The sequence below is a fragment of the Phyllopteryx taeniolatus genome, chromosome 1 (assembly GCF_024500385.1).
Source record: "Phyllopteryx taeniolatus isolate TA_2022b chromosome 1, UOR_Ptae_1.2, whole genome shotgun sequence".
NCBI lineage: Eukaryota > Metazoa > Chordata > Actinopteri > Syngnathiformes > Syngnathidae > Phyllopteryx > Phyllopteryx taeniolatus.
In genome coordinates, this window is record NC_084502.1 from 22,173,108 (window position 1) to 22,198,018 (window position 24,911).

Below are 24,911 nucleotides of genomic sequence, written 5' to 3' on the forward strand. Positions count from 1 at the left end.
CGCCCCACACGCCACGCTCCCCACCTCCAGGAGAGCCAGACACCCCCCCCATAATGAGCAAAGGGTCTGAATACTTATGGCTGTGTGATGTTTCAGGTTTTCTTTTTTTAATAAATCAGCAAAAATTTCAACAATTACATTTTTTTTAATGTCAATATGGGGTGCTGTGTGTACATTGAGGGGGGAAAAATAACTTAATAATGATAATGATTTTAGCAAATGGCTACAATATAAAAGTGAAAATTTTAAGGGGGTCTGAATACTTTCCATACCCACTGTATATGTTCCCAGATGTGATTAGTGAGAAAAATATATCCAGTGAGTGGTGTGAGTGATTAAGAGGCATGGCTCCTGCAGGTCAGGCCCATCTGGGCGGACAACCACTGACGAAGAGGGCTGCTCCACCCAGACCCGCAGCACCGTCCCAGAAAACAGAAACAGAAAATAAATCACGGCTATCAGGAATGTTGATTAACATTAAATTGAACATTTTGAGCATTGCCTCAAACTTGACTTCATCTTTTATCAACATGGATTTGCATGAGGTAGAAGTGGAAACTACTATTAAAACAAATGTAAAAAGCTGGTGCATTTAAGTGCCTCTATTGTAGCCCAGATGTAAGTGTACATTCTCAGAAGAGGAGTGGGTTGTCCAACACTGCAACTCCTGCAGCTACACCACCATCCAAGTGTTCTGAACTCTTGGTCCTCAGAAGATGGCCCACACAATCGTTCATCACCATGTCTTCACCCTGCCTGCACAGATATGATGTGAGGATTACAGTATATGAGAAGACTTTTTTTTTTTTTTTTTTTTAAACTCCTCAACTTGTTAGTAGCAATGACCAACTAAAACAAGCATACTAATGAGCCCAGAATTAAATTCTACACATAATCAATAGTGACTGCTCACCTGACGTAGGCTCCAAAGAAGCCCAGCTCACTGAGACAATTACTGATTTTGAGGGGCGTGCCTCTTCTCAGCAGGTAATTCTGTGTAGAAACGGGCTGGATCTTATCCATCAGAATAAAGGCCATTCTCTCTGCACTGTTCTTCACTTTGCCCAAAACCTCACAGAGCTCTTGTCCGTAAATGTTGTTTCCTTAAAGTAAAGAATATATGTATATTTTTTTTAAATTAATTTTAGGCAGAGGTGGGTAGAGCAGCCAAATATTATACTCAAGTAAGAGTACAGTTACTTTAGAATATGACTCAAGTAAAAGGTACTCATGCAAATAATGACTTGAGGGTAAGAAAAGTACTTGGTGGAAAAAAAAGCTACATAAGTACTGAGCAACTTCCGAATTATTTTATTTTTTATTTTTATTTTTTAAATCAGAACATGATTAAATACAATAAAAATACATAAAACATGAATATGCAAATTCAGATATTGCTGAATAATATCACTTAACCTAAAACAAATACAACCCCAATTCCAATGAAGTTGGGACGTTGTGTTAAACAAAAAAGAATACAATGATTTGCAAATCATGTTCAACCTATATTTAATTGAATACACTACAAAGACAAGATATTTAATGTTCAAACTGATAAACTTTTTTTTGAGCAAATAATCATTAATTTAGAATTTTATGGCTGCAACACGTTCCAAAAAAGCTGGGACAGGGTCATGTTTACCACTGTGTTAGATCACCTTTTCTTTTAACAACATTCAATAAACGTTTGAGAACTGAGGACAATAATTGTTGAAGCTTTGTAGGTGGAATTATATCCCATTCTTGCTTTATTATGTACAGCTTCAGCTGTTCCACAGTCCAGAGTCTCAGTTGTCGTATTTTATGCTTCATAATGCACCACACATTTTCAATGGGAGACAGGTCTGGACTGCAGGCATGCCAGTCTAGTACCCGCACTCTTTTACTACAAAGCCACGCTGTTGTGACGCGTGCAGAATGTGGTTTGGTATTGTCTTGCTGAAATAAGCAGGGGGGTCCATGAAAAAGACGTTGCTTGGATGGCAGCATATGTTTCTCCAAAACCTGTATGTACCGTTCAGCATTAATGGTGCCTTCACAGATGTGTAAGTTACCCATGCCATTGGCACTAACACAGCCACATACCATCACAGATGCTGGTTTTTGAACTTTGCGTCCATAACAGTCCGGATGGTTCGTTTCCTCTTTGGCCCGGAGGACATGACGGCCACAATTTCCAAAAACAATTTGAAATGTGGACTCGTCGAACCACAGAACACTTTTCCACTTTTCATCAGTCCATCTTAGATGAGCTTGGGCCCAGAGAAGCCGGCAGCGTTTCTGGGTGGTGTTGATAAATGGCTTTTGCTTTGCATAGTGGAGTTTCAAGTTGCACTTACGGATGTAGCGCCGAACTGTATTTACTGACATTGGTTTTCCGAAGTGTTCTTGAGCCCATGTGGTGATATCCTTTACACATTGATGTCGTTCCGCCTGAGGGATCGAAGGTCACGGGTATTCAATGTTGGTTTTCGGCCTTGCTGCTTACATGCAGTGATTTCTCTGAACCTTTTGATATATTATGGACCGCAGATGATGGAATCCCTAAATTCCTTGCAATTGTATGTTGAGGAACATTGTCCTTAAACTGTTCGACTATTTTCTCACGCACTTGCTCACAAAGAGGTGAACCTCACCCCATCTTTGCTTGTGAATGACAGAGCAATTCAGGGAAGCTTCTTTTATACTCAATCATGGCACCCACCTGTTCCCAATTAGCCTGTTCACCTGTGGGATGTTCCAAACAGGTGTTTGATGAGCATTCCTCAACTTTTTTGCCACCTGTCCCAGCTTTTTTGGAACGTGATGCAGCCAAAATTCTAAGTTAATGATTATTTGCTAAAAACACTAAAGTTTATTAGTTTGAACATTAAATATCTTGTCTTTGTAGTGTATTCTATTAAATATAGGCTGATGAATAATTTGTTAACACTTTAATTTTGATAGCCATGATTTATTGGGGACTCCATTGTTCTGTTGGGGGACTTCAATGCTCACGTGGGCAATGACAGTGAGACCTGGAAGGGCGCGATTGGGAGGAACGGCCCCCCCGATCAGAACCCGAGCGGTGTTCTGTTATTGGACTTCTGTGCTCGTCACGGATTGTCCATAACGAACACCATGTTCAAGCATAAGGGTGTCCACACGTGCACTTGGCACCAGGACACCCTAGGTCGCAGTTCGATGATCGACTTTGTGGTCGTGTCATCGGACTTGCGGCCGCATGTCTTGGACACTCGGGTGAAGAGAGGGGCGGAGCTGTCAACTGATCACCAACTGGTGGTGAGTTGGCTCCGATGGTGGGGGAAGATGCCGGTCCGACGTGGCAGGCCCAAACGTATTGTGAGGGTCTGCTGGGAACGTCTGGCAGAATCCCCTGTCAGAAGGAGTTTCAACTCCCACCTCCGACAGAACTTTGCTCATGTTCCGGGGGAGGCGGGGGACATCAAGTCCGAGTGGACCATGTTCCGCTCCTCCATTGCTGAGGCGGCCGACCGGAGCTGTGGCCGTAAGGTGGTCGGTGCCTGTCGTGGCGGCAATCCGCGAACCCGTTGGTGGACACCAACGGTGAGGGATGCCGTCAAGCTGAAGAAGGAGTCCTATCGGGCCTTTTTGGCCTGTGGGACTCCTGAGGCAGCTGATGGGTACCGGCTGGCCAAGCGGAATGCAGCTCTGGTGGTCGCTGAAGCAAAAACCCGGGCATGGGAGGAGTTCGGTGAGGCCATGGAGAAAGACTTCCGGACGGCTTCGAGGAAATTCTGGTCCACCATCCGACGTCTCAGGAGAGGAAAGCAGTGCACCACCAACACTGTGTATAGTGGGGATGGGGCGCTGCTGACCTCGACTCGGGACGTTGTGAGTCGGTGGGGAGAATACTTCGAAGACCTCCTCAATTCCACCGACACGCCTTCCCATGGGGAAGCAGAGTGTGGGTTCTCTGAGGCGGGCTCTCCTATCTCTGGGTTTGAGGTCACCGAGGTGGTTAAAAAGCTCCTCGGTGGCAGGGCCCCGGGGGTGGATGAGATTCGCCCGGAGTTCCTAAAGGCTCTGGATGTTGTGGGGCTGTCCTGGTTGACACGCCTCTGCAACATCGCGTGGACATCGGGGACAGTGCCTCTGGATTGGCAGACTGGGGTGGTGGTCCCCCTTTTTAAGAAGGGGGACCGGAGGGTGTGTTCCAACTACAGGGGGATCACACTGCTCAGCCTCCCTGGTAAGGTCTATTCAGGGGTGCTGGAGAGGAGGGTCCGTCGGGAAGTCGAATCTCAGATTCAGGAGGAGCAGTGTGGTTTTCGTCCTGGCCGTGGAACAGTGGACCAGCTCTACACCCTCGGCAGGGTCCTCGAGGGTGCATGGGAGTTCGCCCAACCAGTCTACATGTGTTTTGTGGACTTGGAGAAGGCGTTCGACCGTGTCCCTCGGGGAGTCCTGTGGAGAGTGCTTCGGGAGTATGGGGTACCGAACCCCCTGATACGGGCTGTTCGGTCCCTGTACGACCGGAGTCAGAGTTTGGTCCGCATATCCGGCAGTAAGTCGAACTCGTTCCCGGTGAGGGTTGGACTCCGCCAAGGCTGCCCTTTGTCGCCGATTCTGTTCATAACTTTTATGGACAGAATTTCTAGGCGCAGCCGAGGCGTAGAGGGGGTCCGGTTTGGTGGCCTCAGTATTGCATCTCTGCTTTTTGCAGATGATGTGGTTCTGTTGGCTTCATCAAGCCGTGACCTCCAACTCTCATTGGAGCAGTTCGCAGCCGAGTGTGAAGCGGCTGGGATGAGAATCAGCACCTCCAAATCTGAGACCATGGTCCTCAGTCGGGAAAGGGTGGCATGCCATCTCCAGGTCGGGGATGAGATCCTGCCCCAAGTGGAGGAATTCAAGTATCTTGGGGTCTTGTTCACGAGTGAGGGAAGAATGGAACGGGAGATCGACAGGCGGATCGGTGCAGCGTCTGCAGTGATGCGGACTTTGTATCGGTCCGTTGTGGTAAAGAAAGAGCTAAGCCGAAAGGCGAAGCTCTCAATTTACCGGTCGATCTTCGTTCCTACCCTCACCTATGGTCATGAGCTGTGGGTCGTGACCGAAAGAACAAGATCCCGGATACAAGCGGCCGAAATGAGTTTCCTCCGCAGGGTGTCCGGGCTCTCCCTTATAGATAGGGTGAGAAGCTCGGTCATCCGGGAGGATCTCAGAGTAGAGCCGCTACTCCTCCGCATTGAGAGGAGCCAGATGAGGTGGCTGGGGCATCTGATTCGGATGCCTCCCGGACGCCTCCCTGGTGAGGTGTTCCGGGCATGTCCCACCGGGAGGAGACCCCGGGGACGACCCAGGACGCGCTGGAGAGACTACATCCTTCGGCTGGCCTGGGAACGCCTCGGGATCCCCCCGGAAGAGCTGGATGAAGTGGCTGGGGAGAGGGTAGTCTGGGCGTCCCTGCTGAAGCTACTGCCCCCGGGACCCGACCCGGATAAGCGGTAGAGAATGGATGGATGGATGATTTATTTACACGCCTTAATCTTTTTCTACTTTGCAATGCTTGAAAAAAGCAGCGTAACCCTAAATCATGAATTTTCACCCTGGTAAATTTCAACTTCAAGCAGACTACAAATGGACAGATGTTTTGCTGCATGATGAAACGAATGATATTTTATTTCTTTAACTGTACCTCCTCCCTCTCGCTGAGGCTTCAGGACAAATCGGTCTGGTGTTGCCAAAGCCATTGCAACTGTTTTGTCGCCTTCTGCTCCCTTGAGGACAAAGAAGTGAAACCATGACAGGATTGCCATCATTATGTAACTATGACACTTTAACAGTAACTCAGAGTAACAGACGAAGTAGATGTGCTTTTAAGTCCACTTGTATGTATCCAAATGTAAATTCAGTTTAAGATCACTTACAAAAAACTAAATAAGTCAACCCAAAAAATAAAATAATTTCCAAATTTCACATGAAAATCCAGTAAAAACTGACGATAAAAAAAATCTTTGCATTGTACATGCAGATAACATCCAAACGTTGCCAGCTCATGCAGACCGGGAAAAGAATTGAAAACACAGGAGGACGCAGATTCATGACAGATGTGACTGCTTTTCCTCGTGTCATCATTTAATTAAATGGTTTCTGCTACACAAACTTCTGTCAAGTTGCTTTGGCATGGGCTTGACAACCTGTCCACCAGCATCATCTGTGGTGGGGGACACACACTATCTTTGCCATCTTGCTGAAACAATTTGCTGTGCGACTGACAAAATACCTTGTGTGGAACTATACAAATACAACAGTGTTGCTGCTTACCATGTCGAGAGTGTAAAGGCCAGCAAAGGTGGCCCTGACTTGCTCCACCACTTGCAGCTGGTCAGGGAAGAACTTTTCCAGAACACCGGGCTTCGCAAGCACCTGCTGGACCTTCTTAGTTCCAGCCAGGTGGGTGCTGATATCTGGACACTTCACAGCCAAAGAGCACTCTATCATCAGGCGAGCCTCCCAGGACTATAAATTAGAAAATGGAGCTGGTAAAAACTAACAATCTTTGGCAGCCTTGATCAAATATAACTTGTTTTTACATGTTAAGAGGCCTGATGAGAAAATTATTTCAGGCTTAATCTTGGGAGACAGGGCAATTCCATATACTCTGATTAAATCAAGACATACAGAATATGAGTGTGGTACACAGTGAAATATTTATTCATAGTTACTAGTGTAATAGAATAATACTAATGGTTGCAGCTACTGTAATTGCTCTTTGGGTAGAGGTTTGGTCATTTACTGTTGACTTTCTGGCCACCTGGTGAATTTACACTGCACTATATTTAACTAGAATGTCATTAAATTGAGCACAAACCTCTGCCAAGGCTGAATTGTTAAAGCTATAATCCCAAACAATTTTTTGCTTAAAAGATTTTCCACACAAGCTACTCCAAGAATAGACAACAGAATGCTGATTAAGCTTTTTGTTCAGCTTCTGACACATCTTACTATATTTTTGAATATTTTTTATTTATTTATTTTTTTTACATTTAGTGACTATCCTATACACTCCCACGCTGGATCACTTGGTGGCGTGCTAAAATAACGCAATGGAAATGACGTATTTTTCCTACAAACAGGCAAGCCCATATATGGACAGCGCGTAGGTTGACCGAACCACAGAGAAAGGAGAAAGCATGCCGGGTTGGAAGGAGGCTTACAATTTAGTCTGTCATATTGAAGCGATGAAGGCTTTGTTGTAATGCTGAATTCCAGAATTAGGGGGCGCCAGAAATTGTGGATTATAGCTTTAACAGTGTGGGGGAGGGGGGGCATTGTGTTTGTCTGTCTGTTAGTTAACAGACTTCCTGGTTAAAGGACAATACTGTTACGAATAATGCATTTTAGGACACCCAAAGATGCTTGATGACAAGATGGGAAGTTTACACTTTATTATACACTATTATTGTGGGGGGTGGACAGCTCCATTGTTGTCAGTGACATTTACTCCTATAGCTGCAACTTTATCCAGATTCAAATAGGTTCTTCCTTAATTTATGTGCCACCCCAAGAGTTTCAGATCGGTTTTGTATAATCCTGATAGTGTCCTACGTTTACGATGACCAAATGACTGCTGTGACAATGACGAATGCCACTTGATATTGTAACAGAAAGTTTCAATCGTCCTACTAAGCATGATTAATAGTTGGAATTTGCCTTTGTGTGTTTAGGCAAACTACATATTTGCCCTTGCCCTTGGCCTTGAGAAGTGCGATACATTTTCATTTTAAGTTGTTTGAAGTATTTTTTCTCTACTTGACAAAAACATGGATGAAAAAAACAAAGTTAGTTTACTTTGACAGAGGGACAAGAAGCATGTGACTGCGAGCTGACAACACTGAAAGAAGAACTGCACCCCAGTCAGATTGTTAGTGGATTTTGGAGGCTTCCAGAAACACTACAGTCGAGAGACTGCACATTTTCTAAATGATCAAAGCACGAAAAATATTTGTAATACCCATGTCCTTTCTTGGGTTAAAACTTCATCATGTAACTATTACTAAACATCTGAGCTGAACTCGCAACAACATAATTTAAAAGAATGCCTGCCTAAAAATGAGTTTGCTTCACCATACATTTTGAAGAAATATCTTTTTGGTATACCTTTTCAGACTTGTAGTTTTGAGGCATGTAGCCATTCCTGAAGTAGACCACTGCAACTTCTTGACATTCACTGAATAAGTGGCAGGAGGGAATTTGATTAAAACAAGCAAAAAGACAGTCTACACTGTTCTTCAAGTTGGATGTTGATGGACAGAAGACACTTACACAAACAGTCTCTTGTCCTGATCAAGTTTTCCGGATTCAGAGACATCCTCAAAACGCTTTCGTATGGTGGCAATATTCCTGAGACACATTGAGAAATCTGAGATTGTCATTAAAAGAAAAATTTCAGTGAGCCAAGTTTTTATTGTTAGTGTTTCATTTTAAACATGGAGGTTTTTGAAGCCATTTTAAAGTCTTCAGTAATCAGACCTTACCTTTTCCACAGCTCATTCTCAATAAATCGTTGATCCAAGATATTCCTCTGATTCTCCTCCACCAAGAACATGACAACCGCTCTTTAATGACAACATGAGCTCCTGTTAAACACTAACGCGACGTGGATTCATTCTACATCAGGAGTATGGTACATAATTGTATCAAAAAGTCATCCTTGGACAGCCCCATGGATGAATCTTGAAGTTATGTATTCTGCATTTCAATATGCTTATATCAGATGTAAAAGCTATTATTAGTCAATGAAATGTTTAATAATGTTTTGGAAGGAGGTACCGCTTTGATCCATAGAGCTCCCAGGCCTTGGCCACAGCCTTGGCCAGACCCACTGCAGGGTTGTTGTCAATGATGCGCAGGTTCTCTTCCAGCTTGCCAGCCACCTGAAGGGTGTGTCTGTTGTAGCAAGGTAAATAAAACATGTCAAGATTAAACAGAAATTTAGCAAGGAAGGTCAATAGTGAGACATTCAATGCAACCTCTGACGACAAAAAAAATGGATTTTGAAATTGTTTTCCATAGGAAACAATGTAAATTGAAACAAGCTGCTCCAAACAAGAGTCAAACTGTCCATTTTATCCATTTTCTACATAATCATAAAACATTTTACTATACAAGCAACATTTTAACATGGAGTCCAGTGCTCACTCTGTTTTGTACAACAGGGACCTGATTTTACATGGCGTTTTTGCTCAGCTTCTGGACAACATCTGGGGCTTTAAAGTACAACCCCAATTCCAATGAAGTTGGGACATTGTGTTAAACCTAAATAAAAACAGAATACAATGATTTACAAATCATGTTCAACCTATATTTAATTGAATACACTACACAGACAAGATATTTAATGTTCAAACTGATAAACTTTATTGTTTTAGCAAAGAATCATTAACTTAGAATTTTATGGCTGCAACAGTCCAAAAAAGCTGGGACAGGGTCATGTTTACCACTGTGTTACATCACCTTTTCTTTTAACAACATTCAATAAACGTTTGTTGAAGCTTTGTAGGTGGAACTCTTTCCCATTCTTGCTTGACTGTAAAAATCATATATACAACCCCAATTCCAATGAAGTTGGGACGTTGTGTTAAACATAAATAAAAACAGAATACAATGATTTGCAAATCATGTTCAAGCTATATTTAATTGAATACACTACAAAGAAAAGATATTTAATGTTCAAACTGATAAACTTGATTGTTTTTAGCAAATAATCATTAATTTAGAATTTTATGGCTGCAACACGTTCCAAAAAGCTGGGACAGGTGGCAAAAAAGACTGAGAAAGATGAGGAATGCTCATCAAACACCTGTTTGGAACATCCCACAGGTGAACAGGCTAATTGGGAACAGGTGGGTGACATGATTGGGTATAAAAGGAGCTTCCCTGAATTGCTCAGTCATTCACAAATAAAGATGGGGCGAGGTTCACCTCTTTGTGAACAAGTGCGTGATAAAATAGTCGAACAGTTTAAGGACAATGTTCCTCAACGTACAATTGCAAGGAATTTAGGGATTTCATCATCTACGGTCCATAATATCATCAAAAGGTTCAGAGAATCTGGAGAAATGACTGCATGTAAGCGGCAAGGCCGAAAACCAACATTGAAAGCCCGTGACCTTCGATCCCTCAGGCGGCACTGCATCTAAAGGTGACATCAATGTGTAAAGGATATAACCACATGGGCTCAGGAACACTTCAGAAAACCAATGTCAGTAAATACAGTTCGGCGCTACATCCGTAAGTGCAACTTGAAACTCTACTATGCAAAGCAAAAGCCATTTATCAACACCACCCAGAAACCCCGCTGGCTTCTCTGGGCCCGAGCTCATCTAAGATGGACTGATGCAAAGTGGAAAAGTGTTCTGTTGTCCGACGAGTCCACATTTCAAATTGTTTTTGGAAATGGTGGACGTCGTGTCCTCCGGGCCAAAAAGGAAAAGAACCATCCGGACTGTTATGGATGCAAAGTTCAAAAGCCAGCATCTGTGATGGTATGGGGCTGTGTTAGTGTCAATGGCATGGGTAACTTACACATCTGTGAAGGTACCATTAATGCTGAAAGCTACATACAGGTTTTGGAGGAACACATGCTGCCATCCAAGCAACGTCTTTTTCATGGACGTCCCTGCTTATTTCAGCAAGACAATGCCAAACCACATTCTGCACGGGTTACAACAGCGTGGCTTCGTAGTAAAAGAGTGCAGGTACTAGACTGGCCTGCCTGCAGTCCAGACCTGTCTCCCATTGAAAATGTGTGGCGCATTATGAACCGTAAAATATAACAACGGAGACCTCAGACTGTTGAACAGCTGAAGCTGTACATCAAGCAAGAATGGGAAAGAATTCCACCTTCAAAGCTTCAACAATTATTGTCCTCAGTTCCCAAACGTTTATTGAATGTTGTTAAAAGAAAAGGTGATGTAACACAGTGGTAAACATGACCCTGTCCCAGCTTTTTTGGAACGTGTTGCAGCCATAAAATTCTAAGTTAATGATTATTTGCTAAAAACAAAATTAACTATCTTCTCTTTGTAGTGTATTCAATTAAATATAGGTCGAACATGATTTGAAAATCATTGTATTCTGTTTTTATGTATGTTTAACACAATGTCCCAACTTCATTGGAATTGGGGTTGTATATTAATCCACATTTTCTATTTGTGGATATCAAATACTACTTTACCGGTGTACATCAGGCATGCGTGAGGAGAGGCCTCCAAAACTAGCAGCAAAGGTGTTGATCTCGATCTGTTTTAGAGACATTGGTCCATCCTCCTTCTGGTCCAGCATGTAGTCTGATCGATTCAGACCCAACACAATTGACTGTGAAGACGGCAAGAATACCAAATGACACACTGACACTTTGATGAAGACAGAGCCTGTGTTGTGACCTCTAAAATGAATGTCTTTTTTTATATACATAGGATATACACACACATACATACTAGGCTTTACACGATCAGGACTTTTGGGGCCGATCACCGATCAGAGTTTTAAAAAAACGATAACCGATCATCGATCCGATCACATGATGGAGAAATGTGACTATTTAAATGACCTGTTCATTTACTGTATAAACTTGTGTACCTAATTGCTCAAAAAATTATATTTACAATAAATAATGTATCTTTGTTCATCTATTTATGCCAGTGAGGCATAGTGACAGACAGAACAAATGGTCTTCTATTAGATGGCAGGAAGTAAATACACGGATTAATGTATCCACTTTTTGTGACATTTTTGTTTGTTGGTGTGCCGTGAGATTTTTCAATTGTAAAATATGTTCCTTGGCTCCATAAAGGTTAGAAATAACTGCTCTAGTCAGGTCGTGTATTCTAATCACTCAGGTCAAGCCAACAATTACATGACAGAAATAATGGGTGCTAACTTACTGTAATTAAATTACTTTATTTTAATTAAATTACTTCACTCACACCGAAACTTTAGAGCATGAGTCGACAGAACGGCGACATGTTTACGGCCAACCGTTCGTGCTACCACTAGCTTGCTAGGCTACATAACGTTTTTGTTGCCTGCTTGCGAGCTGTATCGTATTAAAAGTACGTGAACATACCTGAAGCAAGCCTTAAACGAGCGTCCTCTCCTGAGCACCAACACACGTTTTCCCCCATTTTGTTCTTACAAACACACGGCGTGATCCATTATTGTTGTCGTTGCCATGGTAACGCGTGTATCCGGTCGCGTTTGCGTTGACACGATGCAGCCCAGTGATCGGAAAAAAATGGGATGCGGCGGTATCGGAATACAAGACTTTATTGCAGTAGTCTGACATTGTGGAATCGTGAAAGAGCAAATTTGTCTTGTAGTCTGATACGTGTTGCCTGTTCCACACCGCCAAGGTTTTTTTGTTTTTTTTAAAATAACTTTATTGGCCCTCAAATATTTCCAATACTTCGTCAAAAGACACGCGACAAGCGTAAAAATAAACTAGCTTTTGGTTTCAAATATACTGTGCACGCGGTGACGCGGAGTAAATGTCTTTTGCGGAGCAATGACGTCACTGATTGGATCGGCGAATTATGACAAAGTCGATCAGCATAAAATGCTAATCGGTGTAAAGTCTAATACATAAAGCGGCTGAGATGAGTATTTAACGTAATCATTTTACTCATTAAATATATTTCCAAAAGGTGCTATTGACATGATAATTTCACCAGATGTTGGAAACAACCCAAGTAATCCATACATACAAAGAAAGTAGAATGAATAAGATCAGAAATTAAGTGGTGTGTAATAATGTGAAATGACACAGGGAACGTATTGAACACGCCAACTGCCATTTATTTAATACTTTGTACAAAAGCCTTAGTTTGCAATGACAGCTTCAAGACACCTCCTGTATGAAGAAACTAGTCACATGCATTGCTCTGCTGTGATTTTGGCCCATATATTCTCCCAGTATTTAACTGGCTTGTTCAAATGTTTGTCAAAAAACTTTAAACAAGCTTTGACATGAGTTTTTTCCCCACCAACGGGGTCTTGTGTGGTTAGAGTGCATACAGGCCGTGGCGGAGGAGTGCATTACTCACCATTTTCCTTGTGACAACAGTATCTGCTAATTCCAGGTCTTTTTGAAGCTCTCCACAGGTGGTCCTTGGCTCTTGGACAACTTTTTTGATTATTCTTTGCATTATTCTTTGTCAGAAATCTTGCAAACAGCACCTGATTGAGGCAAATTTATGGTGGTACGATTGGTTTTCCACTTGCGTATTACGGCCTCAACCGTGCTCACTGAAACGTTCAGAAGCTTAGATATGCACCTGTAACCACTGCCATCGTTATGTTTTGCAACAATTTCTTTGCGATGGTCTTGAGACAGCTCTCTTCTCTTACCCATCATGAGATGTGTCATGACTCACACCTTGGCAATGAGACCTTTTTGTAGGCCATCTATTAGGACTGAACCAGCTGATATTCCTTTTTACTGACAAGTGGCTGGATTGCCATTTGATTATTGATAGATTTTAGGTGTTGTCTTGGCTTTCCATGCCTTTTTGCACCTCCTTTTCTTCATGTGTTCAATACTTTCTCCCTGTGTCATTTCACATTTTTACACACAACTTAATTTCTAGGCTTATTTGTTCAACTTTCTTTGTATGTATGGATTACTTGAATTGTTCCTAACATCTGGTAAAATCTTCAGGTCAATAGCACCTTTGAAAGTGTATTTAGTGAGAAAAATGGTGACGTGTTAAATACTTATTTCACACGCTGTGTGTGTATGTGTATATATAAACACACACACACCTAATACCAACTCAATGTAAAGATGCAGTATATGGACAAAGGTTCTGGAAACACCTCTTAATTGTGAGGGCTTGGACAACATTCCTGAGTTCACAATGAATCTTAATTCTTCATTTTAACTAGACATAAAAAATATGCTGAGTCGGAACAGTTTCAAACTTTTTTTTTTGTTTGTTCCTGCATGACTGTGCACAAAGTAAGGTCCTTGAGGACATTATTTGCTCGAAATGGTAAAACAGGTTATTCAGGTGGGCTCTCAAACCTGCAATCTTCCTTCTTTAAGGACCTGCTGGTGGATCTTGAACAACCTTGCAGTGAAATCATCCACAGCAATGGTGCTAGAATACAAAAGCTTGTCAAAATATGACAAGTTATCCATTGTAATAACTATTATAGATCAGCTCACAAAGACGTAAAAGGAATTAGCCATTTCCGAGGTTTGTCTGATTCACTAACAATTTCTGCTTCAAATGTAAAACATCTCCCTTATTTAACAAACACTCTATAATCTATTACGTTTATAATTATGCTTCAACATGAGGTTAGCGTCCCACCTGGCAAGAGACTCTTGCAGGAAGTCAGGATCCTGGCTGATCTTATCTACCAGTGTGTTGTAGTGAGTTTGCAGTGCCATGCCTTGGAGGAAAAGAGGTTTTGGCACAGGTGAGGGGAACAGCGTGAAGGGAGCATAAGTCACCACCTAAAATGCAAAGAATATACAACTGATTGCTTGGAACGAAATGTAATTTGGTTCTTCCGTGGTCAATGGCCAACCCCTCTATAAAGTTTAATGGAAATGTTTTAAGTAGTTGTGTGCTAAACAACTAATACGAATACACCAATACGCATAACAGTATCAGTGACGTTATTATGCATCTGTGGTTTCTGCAATGATACCACTTAACCAGCCTGACATACAACCTCTGGCCAGGCAGAGTAGCAATCACGTCAGCATTGTGGAGATGCTTTACGCAAATCGGATGACAACACTGTTAGTAGACTGCAAATTATGCTCTGCAAAATGGATGTTGAACTCCCCTCAGGCCCAGTGAGTTGTGGTAGCAGCTTCTCCAGCAAGTCCTGTCGCCCAGGCTCTGGCTGAGCCATGCGTGCTCCCACCACAAAACCGCCTCGCCGCAGGATGTCAAGTAAAGAGAAGTAAGCGATAAAAGTGATAAAGTATCATTTCAGTTATCCAGTCACAGTTATATTTTATAGCTTGTGGTATTGTCAAGTCTTTACTCACTTTATTTTGTAGTTAACACACAGAGATAACACAGCATCTGTATTCCTACTTGTATATGTACCAGACTGTGTTCTTTTTCATTTCTTATCACCTTTTATCTACAACCCCAATTCCAATGAAGTAGGGACGTTGTGTTAAACATAAATAAAAACAGAATACAATGCTTTGCAAATCAATGTTAAAACTGATCAACTTTATTATTTTTAGCAAATAGTCATTAACTTATAATTTTATGGCTGCAACACGTTCCAAAAAAGCTGGGACAGGTGGCAAAAAAGACTGAGAAAGTTGAGAAATGCTCATCAAACACCTGTTTGGAACACCCCACAGGTGAACAGGCTAATTGGGAACAGGTGGGGTGCCATGATTGGGTATAAAAGGAGCTTCTCTGAATTGCTCAGTCATTCACAAGCAAAGATGGGGCAAGGTTCACCTCTTTGTGAACAAGTGCGTGAGAAAATAGTCGAACAGTTTAAGGACAATGTTCCTCAACGTACAATTGCAAGGAATTTAGGGCTTTCATCATCTACGGTCCATAATATCATCAAAAGGTTCAGAGAAATCACTGCATGTAAGCGGCAAGGCCGAAACCAACATTGAATACCCGTGACCTTCGATCCCTCAGGCGGCACGACATCTAAAACCGACATCAATGTGTAAAGGATATCACCACATGGGCTCAGGAAAACTTTGGAAAACCAATGTCAGTAAATTCAGTTCGCCGCTACATCCGTAAGTGCAACTTGAAACTCTACTACGCAAAGCGAAAGCCATTTTATCAACAACACCAAAAAACACTGCCGACTTCTCTGGGCCCGAGCTCATCTAAGATGGACTGATGCAAAGTGGAAAAGTGTTCTGTGGTCCGACGAGTCATATTTCAAATTGTTTTTGGAAATTGTGGACGTCGTGTCCTCCGGGCCAAAGAGGAAAATAACCATCCGGACTGTTATAGACGCAAAGTTCAAAAGCCAGCATCTGTGATGGTATGGGGCTGTGTTAGTCCCAATGGCATGGGTAACTTACACATCTGTGAAGGCACCATTAATGCTGAAAGATACCTACAGGTTTTGGAGAAACATATGCTGCCATCCAAGCAACGTCTTTTTTCATGGACGCCCCTGCTTATTTCAGCAACACAATGCCAAACCACATTCTGCACATATTACAACAGTGTGGCTTCGTAGTAAAAGAGTCCGGGTACTAGACCGGCCTGCCTGCAGACCTGTCTCCCATTGAAAATGTGTGGCGCATTATGAAGCATAAAATACGACAACGGAGATCCCGGACTGTTGAACAGCTGAAGCTGTACATCAAGCAAGAATGGGAAAGAGTTCCACCTACAAAGCTTCAACAATTAGTGTCCTCAGTTCCCAAACGTTGATTGAATGTTGTGAAAAGAAAAGGTGATGTAACACAGTGGTAAACATGACCCTGTCCCAGTTTTTTAAAATGTGTTGCAGCCATAAAATTCTAAGTTAATTATTATTTGCTAAAAACAATACAGTTTATCAGTTTGAACATTAAATATCTTGTCTGTGTAGTGTATTCAATTAAATATAGGTTGAACATTATTTGCAAATCATTGTATTCTGTTTTATTTATGTTTAACACAACGTCCCAACTTCATTGGAATTGGGGTTGTATATATACTTTTTACAGTGTCCCTCGTTTTCAGACTGAGAAACCACATAACTGAAACACCTTGTGTTACAGGCTACATTTAAATGTGTGTCAAGACTGTTGGGGAAAAAAACATGTTGTTGGTTGTTAAAATGTTAAGTTATTACATTTTCATCATAATTGCAAGACGTAATGCCATTATCAAGCAAATCGGTGTAGGTGAATATTCAAATGTAAGTACTTGTAGTTGTACACTGTCTGGGGAAAAAAAAAGTGGTGTGGGTGCATCCTCACTAATTTAAGTGAGTAGGACATGGTTAATTTTGTACCCTGAGGTGCTAATGGTCAACGTGAAGGAGACCTTTACGAGTTAAGCTCATGTGGTTCATTCTATACCCTTTTGTGGTAATGGTCAACATAAAAGGAGATGAGGGGTGGGGGTACCAAAAAGATGTGCAATTCTCACCTCTGATGAGTTGGGGGATTCTTTAATCCTCATAAGGACACCCTGTAAAAGTGCTGCATCTTTTGCCACTTCCGCTAAATAATTTATTAGTGTTGTGTTCATCAGTAGCTCACTTGGTATTCCCTGGGCCATTCTGATAGATATTTACACTATAAAACAAAACAAAAAAAGAGGGGAAAAAACAGTCTAAGCCAATGGAAATATGTAGCACAGTACAGCAGGGTACAGATTTCCAATTTTAAAACACCAGCAGTTATTTGTACAGTAGGGTAATCGAGTTCAGCGTCATTTATCAATCAGAAAAAATAACACAAAAACAGTAAAAATTTAACATTGAACACCAGTATATTATTAAACTATTTACTGTTATAAAATTACACAAACACACGCGTACGCGCACACACACAACTTTCAAACAAGAAATGCTTAACGCATAAACATCCACCATCCATTTTCTGAGCTGCTTCTCCTCACTAGGGTCGCGGGCGTGCTGGAGCCTGTCTGTCATCTGTCAGCTGTCATCGGACACGAGGCGGGGTACACCCTGAACTGGTAGCCAGCCAATCACAGGGCACATACAAACAAACAACCATTCGCACTCACAGTCACACATACAGGCAATTTAGAGTTTCCAATTAATGCATGTTTTTGGGATGTGGAGGGAAACCGGAGTGCCCGGAGAAAACCCACGAAGGCACGGGGAGAACATGCAAACTCCACACAGGCGGGTCCGGGGATTGAACCCGGGTCCTCAGAACTGTGAGGCTGACGCTCTAACCAGTCGTCCACCGTGCCGCCTTGCGCATAAACATGAGTACTAATTTAAACTTACTGTCAGCACCCCCGCTAGTGACGATAAGTGGTAAGGAAGATGAATAAATGAATGTTTAACACGTAGGAATACAGCCATTAGCCTCATGCTAACTGGATTTTAACCAAGTGCAGGACATAGTCCAAAACTACATCCCTTGCTGGCGTGTTTCTTCTTGCGTGGTAAAAGCATTATTTGAATTACATGTCCGTGATCGTCAAAAGAAACCTCCCTTACCTTTCCGAAGCACGTCTGGCGCTGTTATCAAGTTTGACAGGGACGCGGGTATCTTTTGACTGCTCGAGCCAGACTTCAAAGTGAAAGCGTGTCCGACCTTGTGTAGGCTTGCTGATTCGCGTTTTTCACTGCGGTCAAGCCAGCCTCCACTCGTAAAGTAGCAGTCAAGCCAGCCGCCCCTAATTTTGTTCATACTAGGCATTACGGTAATAAGTCGCCAACTCGCGGCGAAAGCTACCTTCAAAGTAAAAGCTTTCCAATAATACGGACGTCAATGCTCTTCGCTTAAGGAATGGAACATGCATTAAAACATTCAGTATATTTGATATCTGTGGAAAAAATAAATGGTAAATGGACTGCACTTATATAGCGTTTTATCTACACCATCACATTGCCCAAAGCGCTTTACAAAGCCTCACATTCACACACACTTTCATAAACCAATGGGCGACTACTGGCATGCGAGGCAATGCCAGGCCCACTGGGAGCAATTTAGGGTTCAGTCCAGTTCTGGAGCACACTTGACCACCCCAGGTCTCCAACAAAAGATTTCCCATCCAATTCTGATGTGGCATTTCAAAATAAAAGTTTCCTGAAATTGGTACACTTCACTGTCAAACATTAATTTAAAAAAATTACGAGATATCGCAACACCAGTCCAGTTCTGGGGGACACTACACCACACCAGGTCTCCACCAAAAGAGGTTTGATCAAGATTTTAAAAAAAAAATTGAAAACCGTCTTTCTTATAACTATTTAAAATATAATGTTTTCCTTCCGCGGCACGGTGGCCAACTGGTTAGAGCGTCAGCCTCACAGTTCTGAGGACCCGGGTTCAATCCCCGGACCCGCCTGTGTGGAGTTTGCATGTTCTCTCCGTGCCTGCGTGGGTTTTCTCCGGGCACTCCGGTTTCCTCCCACATCCCATAAACATGCATGAATTGGAGACTCTCAATTGCCCGTAGGCGTGACTGTGAGTGCGAATGGTTGTTTGTTCCTATGTGCCATGCGATTGGCTGGCAACCAGTTCAGGGTGTACCCCGCCTCCTGCCCGATGATAGCTGGGATAGGCTCCAGCACGCCCGCGACCCTAGTGAGGAGAAGCGGCTCAGAAAATGGATGGATGGATGGATGTAGTGACGGTGAAATATACCAATTTCAGGGGACTTTTATTTTGAAATGCCACATCAGATTTGGATGGGACCTCTTTTGTTGGAGACCTGGGGTGGTGTAGTGTCCCCCAAAACTGGACCGGTGTTGCGATATCTCATTAAAAAAAAAATTAACAGATTTTTTCAGTCAGGGGTAATGACAGCAAAATATGCAGTTTTCACAGACTTTTATTTTGAAATACAATATCAGATCTTCATCAAACCTCTTTTCGTGTAGTCCTTGGTGGTCTGTCACACAGATCTGGACTTGTCTTGCGATACAAATGGGATTATTTTAGGGTGGCTTTGGCTCAGTAGGTCGAACAGGTTCAAATCCTTGCTACGACTGTCCGCATGTCGAAGTGTCCTTGGGCAAGACACTGAACCCTAATTTACTCCCAGTGGGCCTGGCATTGCCTTGCATGGCAGCAGTCGCCCAATGGTTTATGAAAGTGTGTGTGAATGTGAGGCTTTGTAAAGCGCTTTGGACACTGTGATGGTGTTGATAAAGCGGTATATAAGTGTAGTCGATTTACCATTATTTTTTCCAAAGATATCAAATAAACAAAATGTTTTAATGCAAGTTGCATTCCTGAAGCGAAGAGCATTGACGTCCGTATTATTGGAAAGCTTTTATTTTGAAGGTGGGTTTCGCCGCGAGTTGGCGATTTATTACCGTAATGCCTAGTATGAACAAAATTAGGGGCGGCTGGTTTGACTGCTACTTTACGAGTGGAGGCTGGCTTGACAGCAGTATTTTACTGCACATTGAGTCACGTGACTGATACAACCAATCCGCGGGTTGAAGACTGCCACATGAATTAAAATTCAGGAAGTCGCTGAGTATAGTGCTGACAGTGAGGTTTTTCTACCTGCTTTTCAACCTGCTTTATATATTCTTGTTGAAATTGAAAACTTTACGCCGCTAATGCATAGTCACCCACTCAACCAGTTCAGTATGTTCTGCATGGTGTTCATGGCGTAATTGTTGTTTGCTGTTTCTGTGTTTAAATGCGATCAAAAAACGGTCATACCTTGTTGATTTGGCGTTACTGTCTTTTTCATGTGAACTCGTTCTACATGCTGTGACATTAACCTTTTTTTTTTTTGTATGTTTTTTTTTTGGTCATTGTGGCAATGACAGATTGCATATAATCACGATTAGCTTCCTGCCTACTAGTGCTCTGTGACATTTAGTGATTTACTTAAATATTTTTGTGTTCAACGTTAGTATGTATTCCTCTGAATTGTAAAATATGCTTTCTACTATTAACTCGTCATACCATATTATTTAGATGTTGTTTGACTTTTAAGTAATATTGTTCCAGAAAACAGTTCGAAGTGACTTTTGGGTGACTTGACTGTTGAGCGTTCACTCCAGTAAAACTATATCCTGCCTCCTTTTTGTTTTTGTTTTTGAAATAATGATTATCTTGTCTAAATTTTACTAACAACTATCCTTATTCAGTGTGAGATCTCATCCTCTTTCGCTGAACAAAAAGCAATTATTCTGCTGTAAGAATGGCAACGAGAGAAAACACAGGTTAATTGTAATTTATGTCTAGTGGATGAAATTTTAACTGTTCTCCCTGTCTATATATCGCAGGCTTAGATAAATGAGCAAGGATATGTTACTTGCATCCATCCATTTTCTGTACCGCTTTATCCTCACCAGGGTCGCGGGCGTGCTGGAGCCTCTCCCAGCTAACTTCGGGCGAGAGGCGGGGTACACCCTGAACTGGTGGCCAGGCAATCCCAGGGCACATATAAACAAACAACTATTCGTGCACACATTCACACCTAAGGGCAATTTAGAGTCCTCAATCAACCTACCATGCATGTTTTGGGGATGTGGGAGGAAACCGGCATACCAGAGGAAACCCACGCAGGCACGGGGAGAACATGCAAACTCCACACAGGCGGGGCTGGGATTTGAACCACGGTCCTCAGAACTGTGAGGCAGATGTGCTAACCAGTCGTTAACCGTGCTGCCTCGTTATTTGCAGGAGATATAAATTCTATATAAATTACTGTGACAAGTGGGTCATATTGTTTTACAGTACACTGTGTTTTGCTTGTGTACTCGTAGATGGCGAATGGACAGCTCTCAAGGGCTGAGGCGTTGGCCTGCTCAGGCTGCAGACACGCATGTCATGTGATGCTCTACTCTGACACCAAAAGTCAGCTTTTTGGGAGAACGCCCATCAAACATATCATACTGGTGAGGGAAAGAACATTTATAAATACAGGCATTTTGAATGCATTAGCAAAATGCTGCAGATGTTGTTTTTTTTTAATTTAAACATTGTGCAAATTCTCTTCACTAGTGTATGTCTTAAATGTGACAACATGTTTAGAAGCATCGGTGTGTGTGTCTAGCAGCCTCTGTCCTGTCACATTCCACAGATGCAGATGCGCTTTGACGGTCTGCTGGGTTTCCCTGGCGGGTGAGTCGCTCTCAATGCTGCTTTTATTTTATCCCTTACTCCCTTTTTTATTACTGTTTTGGCAAATATTTTTCTGACAGAATAAGTAACAAAGCAATCTTGTCTTTATGGGTCTTTATTACAAAAAAAGAAAAGTCTTTGCAAAGAGAAGAAAAGGCACACGTCTTACGAGTTGTCACCCTTTGCTGCAGTCTAAGCAAAACAATCACCTCTGTTATACAGAAGGGAGAGAGACAGAGAAGGAAAGCAAAACAATTATCTTTGTCCAGCTGCACTCAACTTACCTTTATCAAAAAACAGGTCGTAGTCACAACATGACTGGGAATAACCAGGATGCACAAAACGGCTGGAAAACAGCCAGCAGTCACAACATGCAACAATAAAGCATGTGAAGGTTGTATAAAACTAATAGAAGTAATCTTTGGTATGCAACCCCAATTCCAATTAAGTTGGGACGTTTTGTTAAACATAAATAAAAGCAGAATACAATTATTTGCAAATCGTGTTCAATCTATATTTAATTGAATACCCTACAAAGACAATATATTTAATGTTCAAACTGATAAAATGTATCGTTTTTAGCAAATAATTATTAACTTAGAATTTTATGGCTGCAACGCATTCCAAAAAAACTGGGACAGGGTCATGTTTAGCACTGTGTTACATCACCTTTTCTTTTAACAACATTCAATAAACCTTTGGGAACTGAGGACACTAATTGTTGAAGCTTTGTAGGTGGAATTCTTTCCCATTCTTGCTTGAAGTACAGCTTCAGCTGTTCAACAGTCCGGGGTCTACGTTGTCGTATTTTACGCTTGATAATGCGCCACACATTTTCAATGGCAGACAGGTCTGGACAGCAGGCAGGCCAGTCTAGTACCCACACTCTTTTACTACGAAGCCACTCTGTTGTAACACGTGCAGAATGTGGTTTGGCATTGTCTTGCTGAAATAAGCAGGGGCGTCCATGAAAAAGACGTTGCTTGGATGGCAGCATGTGTTTCTCCAAAACCTGTATGTAGCTTTCAGAATTAATGGTGCCTTCACAGATGTGTAAGTTACCCATACCATTGGCACTAACACAGCCCCATAACATCACAGATGCTGGCTTTTGAACTTTTGTCTATAACAGTCTGGATGGTTCTTTTCCTCTTTGGCCCGGAGGACACGATGTCCACGAGTTCCAAAAACAATTTGAAATTTGGACTCATTGGACCACAGAACACTTTTCCACTTTGCATCAGTCCATCTTAGAGGAGCTCGGGCCCAGAGAAGCCTGCGGGGTTTCTGGGTGTTGTTGATAAATGGCTTTTGCTTTGCATAGTAGAATTTCAAGTTCCACTTACGGATGTAGCGCCACACTGTATTAACTCACATTGGTTTTCTGGTGTGTTCCTGAGCCCATGTGGTGATATCCTTTCCACATTGATGTCGGTTTTTGATGCAGTGCCGCCTGAGGGATCGAAGGTCACGGGCATTCAATGTTGGTTTTCGGCCTTGCTGCTTATATGCAGTGATTTCTCCAGATTCTCTGAAACTTTTGATGATATTATGGACCGTAGATGATGAAATCCCTAAATTCCTTGCAATTGTACGTTGAGGAGCATTGTCCTTAAACTGTTCGAATATTTTCTCACGCACTTGTTCACAAAGAGGTGAACCTCGCCCCATCTTTGCTTGTGAATGACTGAGCAATTCAGGGAAGCTCCATTTATACCCAATCATGGCACCCACCTGTTCCCAATTAGCCTGTTCACCTGTGGGATGTTCCAAACAGGTGTTTGATGAGCATTCCTCAACTTTTTCGCCACCTCTGCCAGCTTTCTTGGAACGTGTTGCAGCCATAAAATTCCAAGTTAATGAATATATGCTAAAAACAATAAAGTTTATCAGTTTATTAAATATCTTGTCTTTGTAGTGTATTCATTTAAATATAGGTTGAACATGATTTGCAAATCATTGTATTCTGTATTTATTTATGTTTAACACAACGTCCCTACTTCATTGGAATTGGGGTTGTATATAAAACATACATTTTCCAATTCACCTCCCCCCTTTGGATTATATTAAACAAGCTATCATTCATCTCACAAAAAAGGAAAATTACTAAACATTATTACATCCTAACTACCTAAAAATTAACACTAAGTTATCAAAACATTAAAGATTAATCAAAATAATATGTATTAACAAAAATAATTAATTAATAGTTAAAATAAATAGTTAATTAACAAAACAACCCTACAGTCATCCAGAAATTCACAACTCAGGTTTAAGAAAATCCTTCATAAGCGGGTTGCAAGTCAGTCATACAACAAAGTTAGACTGAGGAATATGAATCATGGTCATCGTCATTGTCATCCAAGCAGTCAAATTGAGGGAAACAGTCAGGAAAACGTTCATCAGAGACTGAATTGTGAAATCATGAATCCTGGCTATGACACCTGTATCACCAGCGATGTCAGGAATGTATGTGCAACAGGTTTGGTTGAAGAGAGTACAAACACTGCCCTAAGAAACCAATATTAGATCAAGTGTCATGTGCTTTTGGAGGGCCACTTCACGAATTGCATTAATTTCCACACGTGAAGCCTCAAGAATAGTCAGGGTAGTGTTAACAAAACTAGAAAAACGATAACTTAGAGTTTCATATCATAACATCAATTTGCCCACCACAATTTGAGGAAATAGAGCCTTGGTACCTGTTCGCCAAACCTTGTGATCGGTAGGGACATATGTGCCCCAACATGAATCGTGTTTTTTCAACTGGGCCTGTCCACCAATCGGGAATGAGTCTAGTGTAGACACTGTGAACACAAAGCCAGTACACGCCCTCAAAAGGAAACATGCCCAACCGGTCAGGTGCTGACATGTAAGGAAAGACTGGTAGTGTCAAGTACAGTTTGGGAATTGTTCCGAGAGGAATTAGAGACGGCGGCACGGTGGCCGACTGGTTAGAGCGTCAGCCTCACAGTTCTGTGGACCCCGGTCCCGCCTGTGTGGAGTTTGCATGTTCTCCTGCGTGGATTTTCTCCGGGCACTCCGGTTTCCTCCCACATCCCAAAGACATGCATTAATTGGAGACTCTCAATTGCCCGTAGGTGTGAATGTGAGTGCGAATGGTTGGTTGTTTGTTTGT

The 24,911-nt window shown here is 42.1% G+C and overlaps 2 protein-coding genes across 10 annotated transcripts in view; one reads left to right on the forward strand and one right to left on the reverse strand.

Moving 5' to 3' along the window:
• Positions 1-85: 85 nt before the first annotated feature.
• On the reverse strand, positions 86-18,359 carry gss (glutathione synthetase). Of its 6 annotated transcripts, XM_061780901.1 has the most exons (14): positions 18,175-18,358; positions 17,127-17,275; positions 14,346-14,491; positions 14,054-14,129; positions 11,207-11,346; positions 8,800-8,916; positions 8,505-8,585; positions 8,293-8,370; positions 8,128-8,197; positions 6,292-6,486; positions 5,663-5,744; positions 914-1,103; positions 629-756; positions 86-396 (listed from the first exon to the last, which is right to left on the reverse strand). In XM_061780901.1, the coding sequence occupies exons 2-13, from the start codon at positions 17,256-17,258 to the stop codon at positions 633-635; spliced, it is 1,431 nt and encodes a 476-aa protein (XP_061636885.1). In that variant the 5' UTR covers positions 17,259-17,275; positions 18,175-18,358; the 3' UTR covers positions 86-396; positions 629-632. The 6 variants fall into 6 exon arrangements, 5 of the variants coding, with proteins under 5 accessions (XP_061636885.1, XP_061636921.1, XP_061636894.1 ...); XR_009789616.1 differs by lacking the exon at positions 914-1,103 and having other exon boundaries at positions 18,175-18,359; XM_061780937.1 differs by lacking the exon at positions 914-1,103 and having other exon boundaries at positions 86-756; positions 18,175-18,359.
• Positions 18,360-20,063: 1,704 nt separating this feature from the next.
• zgc:103759 (U8 snoRNA-decapping enzyme) overlaps positions 20,064-24,911 on the forward strand; it is a 9,817-nt gene continuing 4,969 nt past the window's right edge. Inside the window, exons 1-3 of one of the 4 annotated variants that reach the window (XM_061780967.1) lie at positions 20,064-20,182; positions 21,415-21,546; positions 21,732-21,772. In XM_061780967.1, coding sequence (XP_061636951.1) covers positions 21,415-21,546; positions 21,732-21,772 — 173 coding nt within the window. In that variant the 5' untranslated portion in view covers positions 20,064-20,182. Of the gene's footprint in view, positions 20,282-21,414; positions 21,547-21,731; positions 21,773-24,911 lie in introns of all 4 variants that reach the window. The other 3 variants (XM_061780977.1, XM_061780952.1, XM_061780957.1) reach the window with 3 other exon arrangements.

Excerpts from the sequence above, each read along its gene's own strand:
- gss (XM_061780901.1), bottom strand. The coding sequence starts at position 17,258 with ATGGCCCAGGGAATACCAAGTGAGCTACTGATGAACACAACACTAATA. Across the intron at positions 8,586-8,799 it reads GAGCTCTATGGATCAAAGCG|AGCGGTTGTCATGTTCTTGG; the intron begins GTACCTCCTTCC and ends TTGTCATTAAAG. Across the intron at positions 5,745-6,291 it reads GCCTTTACACTCTCGACATG|GGAGCAGAAGGCGACAAAAC; the intron begins GTAAGCAGCAAC and ends TTTGTCCTCAAG.